Source organism: Falco punctatus (assembly GCF_963210335.1).
Source record: "Falco punctatus genome assembly, chromosome: 13".
NCBI lineage: Eukaryota > Metazoa > Chordata > Aves > Falconiformes > Falconidae > Falco > Falco punctatus.
In genome coordinates this window covers 6,355,076-6,364,414 of record NC_137593.1, presented here as the reverse complement: position 1 = coordinate 6,364,414, position 9,339 = coordinate 6,355,076, and the positions used below count along the sequence as shown (strand labels likewise).

Sequence of the window (9,339 nt, the reverse complement as noted above, 5' to 3'; positions counted from 1 at the left end):
CTTACACAGGTACTTGGTCCCAGCATCGCAGCAAGTGAGTAGTGGTGATACGGGCCAAGTAGAAGAGTTGCAACAGCAGCAGCAGATTGCACCGAGGTGCTTTGATGTTCAGTATGCCAAAAGCGAAACTAGCCTCCCACTGAACTGGAGACAAAAGCATTTTGTCGCTTTTCTGACCTGCTGAGAGATTATTTTTTTTAAAAAAGAAAACACTCTAAAACTAAAGGCTCAGTATTTTTTAATTTCTTAATTTCCAATTTGAAAAAAAAAAAAAAAACCACCCTGTTTTTTATAGTCAGTCTCCTTTATTCTGTGTCCAAAAAAGGGTGTGATGGTAAGGAAAATTAGTAGTTTGAATATCATGAACTTATTAGAGAAAAATATGGATTATTTTTTTTTTACAGGAAAGACAAAGTCATTGAAACCATATTTTCTAAAAATACTAGAAGAATAAATTGGAACAGGTATATTTATGCAGTTTGTCATATAGCCTATAAGTACAGTGGGTGGCCTTTAAAATTTAAACTGCATACTTGAATACTAACAAAGTTCCTCATTATGAAAGAAAATGTGATAGGAACTGGCAGAACTACTGTGCTGGTGGGATACTTAATGTGCACCCTCTGTAAGCCCTGCACAGCACGCTTGATCCACAATATTAGCAAGAAAACAGCTTTCCCCGTTGAATGCATCGTCCAGATTGACTCTGCTGCTCCCTTGCTTCCTCCTGCGTGCAACACACATAGATACCATATAGATTCCTGGACTTGTCACCCAGACTGATGGCACTTGCACCTACCTCTGCCCTCAGTGGCTCCCCGCAGCAGGATTTTGGCGAGGTTCAGCTCAGCTCTGGGGTAGGTGGGTGAACAGCTTGGCTGCTTGAGCGGGTGCGGGCTGTCTGGGTGCTGGGTGCTCAGCCCTTGGTGCCCGCTCGCAGCTCTTGTGCCTCCCTCTTGTCCCGGCGCATCCTTGCCCTGGAGGGGTTTGCTATGGAGCCAGCTCTGTCCTTTGTGCCAGCTGAGAGGCTTTTCCATGCTGGGGGAAGCTTTAAAAGAGCTTTTAGGAATAATTTACACTTCCTTTGATCCAACAACTCTGCAGGTAAAGGACTAATGCTATTAGAGCAAGCAGTAACTAGCTGCTGCTCTCCAGCCAGAGCAGAATGGGCTCTTCTCCTTGATCAGGCTGGAATAACTGCTCAGTGTTTCTTCCCGGTCCAGTGCACAGAGCGGTTTTAAAAGGGGCTGCATCATGCACAGCAGAGGCAGGACCAGGGACCTGCTGGCATGCACTCAAGGCCAGCTGAGAGCATCCTGAAGGAAAAAATACATCTTTTGTCGACTCAGGCATAACATTGCATCCTCGTTGTGCACAGTGCAGCCACAGATGATATTTACTGTTGGTTGCCAAAAGGCCAACAAAAACTGTTATGTGCATCTCCTGTGATTGCTGTTCTCACGCTCCTGAGGCACATTGGAGCACTTGGAAGGAGATGGCCATCCCCAACAGGGGACACCATCCAAGCCACCAGGCTGGCGCTGACCACCACCGCACAGCTACTTTATTCAGGATTCTCACACTGACAAATGGGGAGCAGGGAGGAAAGCGAGGGTGCCACAAAGGGGAGTGCCCAAGGAAAACCCCAGGTGGTGCAGAACGGTTATTTTAGTGTCTGCTTCGTGCTGCTTTTGTCACTCGACAAGGAATAAGTTTGGGTTTGATTATTCTTCCCAAGTGCTGCCACAGGCACAGCAGATCCTTGCGTTATTCAGCAGGTCCCCATCAGGGCAGGGTGTGTTTCATCACTGCCCTTATTTCAGAACCAGATTTGACTGGGGAGAGTATCTGTGTTGATGATGGGGAGGTGACATACACAGACAGATTTTCATTCATTTAACTACACCAGCAGTGACTCTGGCTTGAAGCAAGTAATCTTTCTTTTTTTCTTTTTCTCCAGCATAAGCATCTTGGACCCACGTGTATCTTTGCTGTTCGTTTTGGGCTGGTGAATGGAAAGAAGAGCTGAAGATGTGCTAAAGATGAGAGTCTGTGTCAGAGAACACAAAATAGCACGATCTGGGCTGTCAGTTCTGGTGCAATGTAAGAGAGTGTATTGCACAGATCCAGAACCTTAAGCAATATTGTCCTGTGGTTTGATTTCCATTCTGGCATGCTCAATGCAGTAAGGCCCAGGTTTTACATGGCACTTTCCAGTTTTGATTTAGGGAATTTGAAAAATACTTGTCTTGAGGCTGAGCCTGAAGTTATAATCTTGGCATATCCATACCATTAAATTCCCGTGGATAAAAGCAGAAACATCTGGATTCATGAGTGGATGTTGGCTATATCCACCAGAAAAAAAAGCCCTCAAGGGATCCTAAGGGGTTCTAGCCAGAATAAATAATACAACAAAATAAGAGTGCTATTAAGAGTAATTATAATACTGAAGCCGAATTATGAGATGAGGGCCAAGCCCTTCTCACAGTCTGCTTTTCCAGCTAAGAGCCCTTCAATTTACACTTAAGGCACATGTGGCTGATGGAACAAAGAAAAAATTGAAGAAGGATGAAAGCAGTGCAGAGATTATTCAGCCTTGCTGGTTTAGCTCCAGGCACATCATTTAAATGAGTAGATGATCAGTTTCCAGTTTGTTTTAAATTCTCTGGCAAGAAATTTTACGCTCCATCCCAAAGTTGGATGTGCTTAAAACTTTATTTTTTAAGGCTTTGCTATTTTGTTTCATTTCTGAAGGCAAGACCCTGAAATTGCTTTGCAGGAGACACCTGCGTGCTGGGGCTGGAAGGGGCAGGCTGGCTGTGTCACCGAGGGGCCACATTGCTGCTCCCAGGCCATGGTGACCCCAGGACTGGGGAACAGTTGCTCCTTTTCTTTCTCACCTCTGGGAGGCTGAGCCCTGCCTTGCTGAGCCAGATGCTATATGCAAGTTCAGCAGCACCCAAAGTCAAGGGAAGAGGCCAAAACTGCTGTGTCCTGTAGACTTGCAGCCTCTCTCGGGCTGCATGCTGTTGTACCAGCACTGCTTGCCTGGTTTAAAGCTACTGAAAGGGAAGAGGTTTGTACTTCTTGCCCCTTACGTCTTCTCTTGGTGTTTTCAGGGTTAAAAGCTGCTGAACGGCACATCCTCTGGCCACCCAGCCCTTCCTGTGTGGGTCCTCTCCATGCCCACAAGCACCAGGTCAGGCGGCAGGTCTTCCCCTGCTGTGACAGGGTGAACTACACCCACGGGCAGGTGATTAAAAAGTAAGTTGTACATTGCTGAAAATGCCCTCAATGCACCATCCCTCCCCAGCCAATGTAGTCAGCGCTCCTCGTTATCTGCACTTTGTCCACGCAGATCTGCCTTGCTGACCCTTGCTGGCCTTGCACGTCACCCTTCCCGATTCCCAGAAAGCCTTGGGCCTTTGCCCGCTCTGTAATCTTCAGCCCACGCAGCTTGAGGTGAGTTGTTGCTTCCTTGTGGAATAAAAATGCCAGGGGTCAGTCCTTGCCCTGCCCTCCTCCTTGGTTGCCCTCTTCTCCCCCATTGCCCATACCGCAGCCGACCGGTCGGGCAGCTCCGGGGGGCTGGTCCCTGGGTACCACTCCAGCAGGTCCTCCTCCACAGAGGTTGTCCTCCATGGAGACGCTTCTTGGGATGTACTGTCGATGCTTAGCACACTCTGAATGGTGGGATGCACATCTGGGGCAAGGCCATACTTGAAGCATGAGTGGAAATACCAGTGACATCACAGTGATGTTTACGTTGCTTTGTGTTCCATAGAAGGAATAATCCTGTTTACACTGTGAGGAGTGGGAGTTCAATTAGCCTTAAAATAGCCTCAACACATCTAGGAAATCCATAAAAGGATGCCCCAGTATTTCTTAGGGCATTGTTTTCAGTAGTTCTGGTTATTTAATTTGCTGCCGACGTTTGCTATTTCCTCCACTGTGCATTGCCCAGCACCCACATCCTGGGTCTGAGCCGAAAGCTGACAGGACCTAATGCAAAAAAATTCAGAGTGGTACTTTCCATTAGTCTAGCATCTCGACCATCAAAGTTAGACGAGGAAACTCATCTGCTCATAGATGTAACAAAATACTTGCTTTAGATTACACCTCACTGCCACTGTCCCCATTTGCAGTTGTATTCTTCCGCCTAGGCTGAAGGCAATAGGAAGGTCAGCTGAAACTGCATGGCTCTTGGTTGGGAACGAGTAGTTTGAGAAGCTGAGGAATGAAAGATGAAGCTGAGCTAAATTTAGAATCTCTGCTAAGGAAATATGTGTATCTTCTGTGGTTTTATTTTGCTCTACACAAAGCACACCTTGGTTTTGCATGGCTGTTTGCAGATTGTACTGACTGAAAGAAGGCTTGGGGGGGGGGAAAGGCTTTGATGTCTTCAGTAAACAAATAGCAGTGTTAAAAGATCTTCAGTACTTGTTAGCATGCTGCAAACAGCTATGTTTGGAGAAAAATAAACATCCCAAGGTTGATGGAAGGGTAGGAAAGCCATAAAGTACTGTAGCCAAATCCCTGGTATGAGGACATCAGAAATAACAATGCCATGAAAAAACTTATTCTCTCTGCCTTTGGATTAAAAAAGAAAAGAACAAACTGGTTCATGGTTTACCAGCCCTGGGGTGGGAATATGTGGGTATAAAACCCCATGGCCAGATCATTACCATCCGTATCACCAGAATACTGTCTGGTGCACTGGAAAACCATGGAAGGATAGAGGCTCCGAGTCCCCTGGAGGTCTTCCTCTCTAGCCACTGGGGTGAGGGGGAGAAGACGACTCACCCTTCCTCTAACCCCTGTTTTGATTCAGCTTCCTCAGCGCTTCACCGCCAGCCACAGGGCCACCGGCACCTCTTAACCCTCACAGCTACAGGACCTGGTCCTGAAAAACCTCATTGGCTTTTACGTTGTGCAGCCAGAGAGGTTCCATGAGGAGGCACGAGACACGCATCGCGCTCTCAGAGGATGAGGATTTCACGGCTGCGTGCCTACCGGAGCTTTCACTCTGTAAAGCTTGTTGTACTTGTCTCATTGCATCGCTTACAACATCCCTTTGGAAATTCAAAAGCTTAGGGAATGAACCAACGGAAAAAGCTAAACAATTATCTCAATTACACCAGTGTAACCCTGAGGATGTTAATTTACATTTATATCCTTTTAACAATCCAAATTAGGTTCAGAATGAGAAAATTTGAGTTTTCTCTGTAAAGGGAAATTAAAAATCGGCAGGTCATGACAATAATCAATATGCCAATATTTACTGCAAATTTAAATCTTATCAAGAGCCTCTAGGGAGCCTCTTGCTTTAGTTTCATATAGTTCCAAGCATTTCTCTGTCAGAAGATAGTTTGCAGGAGCTAGCAAATAGAAAATTCAGACACAATTGACTTTTTAAAGTGTCTGTAGCATCTCTAATGTCTTTTTTTTGACAACGCATTTGTTCTGCCTACCAAAGCTCCATTGCAAATGGCACTGGCAAGGCAAACGCTCCATCCAAAGAACCAGAACTTATAAGAAAAAGCAGGGGAAAAAGGCAAAATGCCAGAAAAAATGCTTATAACCCCAAAGGTAATAAGTATACTTCTATTAACTTTGTACAAGCCCTTCACTTTCATTGTAAACTTCTCCCTGCTGTATTCACAGCGAGGGTTTGTAGCTAAAGCTGAGGCAGAGACATTTCATAATAAACAGAAGCTCCTTAGAGACTGTAGCCATGGCATGTATGAGCTGTTTACCTGGCACAAAGAAGCACTATTCTGTTTATCTTCAGATGTTCCTACAGAAACAGAGGGTATTGCAGCGTGGTAAGTAAGGCTCCTTCACCCCCAGGAATATGTTTTTTTTCCAGACTCGTTGCCCTTCACTTTCAGCTGCGGAAAGCCCATCCTGTGATTTCGGAATTACTTCTTCATCCACCTTCCCAAGAGGATGGACTGCTTCCCAGTGCAGAGAGCGCTAGTAACGTGCTAACAGCAACTGGGGCTGCTGTTTCCAAGGCTGTCCTGCCCACCGCAGCCCCTGTGACACCAGCCCCCTGGTGCCGGCAGCCTCTGCAGGACACAGGCGCGTCCTCCCCGGCCGGACCACCTCCTCCCCGGGGAGAGTTACTGTTGGTGCGACATGTCTGTAGTAAGGAAATTTAGAGCGAATGGGCTCTACCTTGTAACTTGAAATCAAGCGAATCACACAGCTAATGCTGTTGGTGTCTTTGATTGCCCCCAACATGAAAGGTAAGGGCACTGGGAGCTTTGAGAGGCGCTTTGGAGACAGGAGGTCGTTCCTAGGATCTGCTCCTGGGCACGGTGGTGGAAAGGTCTTTGATTTGAAAGGGATTAGGGCTGGTGCCTCCCACTGCTCATCAGACTGCAGCCCTGTTTCTCCCTGCCTGCCACAGCAAATATTTTGTTTGCAAGAGCCAAAGCAATTGTGTTGTGTACTTTATCATATGCAATCCCCCAGGCATGCTGCTGATAACCATCAGACTCATTGCAGACCTGTGGCCCCCCGTCCCGCCCCCGCTGCTGGAATGCTGCCATCAGCCGGGGTGGCACTGGGTACCACCACGTGCCCCAGGAGACTGGAATGGTCCGTGCTTCAGGGTAAGCCAGCTTGCATGGTGGAGGCTCCTTGGGCTGCTGTGATGACAACATCCCCTCTGCACTGCAAGGAAAACCAGAGTGACAAATTTAATTTACAATTAAACTTACACCTCTGGAGATCCTATAGTACCCAATTCAGCCCATTGGGTGAGATGTAGCATTGAACGGATTTATGGCATAGCGCAGCAGGCTGTGTGGGGCATGTTTATTGGAATAACAGCAGCCCTCTCTGGCAAACACTATTCCACTTCTAGTTTAATTAAAACACAATTAGCAGGGCTGGCAATTTTCTTAAATATGCCTAATCTTCAATAAAATTAGTATTAATCTCTGTTCAATGTGCAAGTCAGTAAAGCACATGGAAAATTACACGTTCTTGACTCAGGAATGCAGCTTGGAGGATGACTTCATGTTCCTGAATGAGATCGGCATGCCAGATGCGCTTAGTGCCTGACCCCTTTAAAGGCTCTGAAAGATCACACGTAATTTTAAAATGTATTTTCAAGCATGCAGAAGGAAGAAAAAGGTTCTGATAGCTTTATGTTACTTAGCTTCCCGTTTAACTTGGTTAGGGCGGTGTGAATGTCTCAGTAACATAGAGCAGAGCTCTGATCTGTGTTCTGGCTGCACATTTCCAGTAGACACCCTAATGCCTTTCTCGTGGCCGGGGTGGTTAACAATCCATGTTTCTTGCTATTAATTAGAATCTGTATTTCATTTTCTGCTGAAGAGCTAGCCTTGCAGTATGGCTGACACGCTTGCAGTCCTCGCTTTCAGTCGTGCATTGAATTTCACTGAATCGTTTTATCTGGAGACAAAAGCAACAAATGTGAGTATGGAATTAATAGCTTTTAAAAGTTGTAATTGTATTTTTAGGTCACAAAAATCTGGTGGTATTCAGTATTTCCTGCTTTTGACCCTTTACTCTGCTATAGACTTGAATATCCTTTCTTTTTCCTTGCCCAGCTGCTTGCTCCTTAAATCCTGCTCAAAAGTATCTGGAGAGGGATCCAGGTCTCTGTCATTAATAAGTGTGTTCCTGTAGGAAATTATATAACAGTGTTTTGCACACTTGTATTTTTCCTCTCCCCCAGTGCATTCCATGCACCTACACAGTCATGCTAATTAGATCATGTAATAAACTCGAATGTGGCAAAAAATCTGTTCACAGTGTGTTGCAAGACAGAGCCGGATTTGGAAAGCAGCCATTCATGAGTCTTGTTTTGTTTGAGAAAACCCAAAGGATGTTATTTTACTGAAGATGAAGCAAACCCCATGTAAGAGGGGCTGTAACCTAAGAGGACAAATTATTTTATTCTAGTCTTCTGTGAGCCCTGATGTAAGGGCTTGCTTATACGAAGAAAATTGTGAGAGTTCAACAAAGCCATTAAAAATAATTACATCTAAACTAAAAAGCTAAACTAATGTTAAGTTAAACTTGATTAGTTTAGTTAGCTAATTTAAAGTAGTGTTAATCCATAACCTACGGAGGAGCTAAGTTGCAAGGGACTTAACTTTGAGGATCAGAGGTCTTTTAAAGGAAAAGAAGTGTCTACATGGGATATGGTGATGGCTTTAAAATGCATCAATACATTTTTCTATAGATGGTCTTAAACTGCACATAATACAGTAATCCCTGCGTTTGCAGGGCAGTACAGGGGAGTGAGAACACAGCCTTCTCTGACAGTCCACTTAGCGCTGCAACCTTACGCTTGCACGCTCATTTCCAGGGAAAGGAGTAATTTTGAATGCTCCACCAATTTGACAGCAGTGTTTAATTGGTCCTGGGTTTGATTATACAGTTGGTAACGTGATCAGCTGCCGGGTAGGAATTGCTTTCTTAATTTCAGGTCAGATGCTAAGAGTTTTGGCCACCGTTGCACTGAATCGCACTTAAACCTGTAGATCTATTGAGTCGTCTCTTAACTATAACCACAGTAATGTTCGAAACAATCCAGGCAGACGGAGAGCGTTACCAGATAACTGCACTTCTGTGAAGCTAACGAAAGCAGTGGCACGGAGCATGAAAAAGTGACGTGTTATGAAAGACACGGGAGAAGGAGCCGGGGTGGTGGTCCGGGAAAAGCCTGCCTGCAGAGTTCATCAAATGGCCGTTATTAATGAAGTATGGTGATAACCTTCAGCTATATCCCTGATCAACACTAGATGTTGCTATGCTGCTACTCATATAAGCTATACATTAGCGAGGCTTTTAAACGGTATTTACTGCAATTTCCTCTTTCCTGTTTCTGCTCTAAGCTATACCCCGAGTACTGGGTGAGCTGCCACTTTCATTTACTTTTTTTTGAAGTTTCAATTTTATTGTATAATAACAAGTTTATAACCCCCTCGAATGTACAGGTAAAATTTTACAGGCAACAGAGGCTCTTATAAGTGATAACGTGAAGCAACTCCTATATGAATGTCAAATATTTACTTAAACTCTGCTTCTGGATTTTTTGCAATCCAAGGGGAATGACATTGTTAACTGGACGATTCCGGGAACAGACTGACAGCTGCAAGGCCACGGAGGGAAGTTTGTTTATAAGGGGGGGGTGGGGGGAATATATAAAATTTTAAAAAACTGTTTAGCCCTGCTGGGTTTCAGGCTTTCTACTCCCACGTGTTTGAGTGGGAGAAAGGACAAATCTTAGGACGTTGATTTCCCCATGGCAACAGAAAACGGAAATTACTTTAACCCCATCTAGTGACAGATGAC

The 9,339-nt window shown here is 45.1% G+C and overlaps 1 protein-coding gene across 1 annotated transcript in view; it reads right to left on the bottom strand.

Moving 5' to 3' along the window:
- The window catches only part of TMEM212 (transmembrane protein 212), a 42,695-nt gene extending 35,546 nt beyond the window's left edge, over positions 1–7,149 (bottom strand). Inside the window, exon 1 of the mRNA XM_080408967.1 lies at positions 5,435–7,149. Coding sequence (XP_080265093.1) covers positions 5,435–5,636 — 202 coding nt within the window. The 5' untranslated portion in view covers positions 5,637–7,149. The remainder of the gene's footprint in view (positions 1–5,434) is intronic.
- Between the last annotated feature and the right edge of the window lie 2,190 nt (positions 7,150–9,339).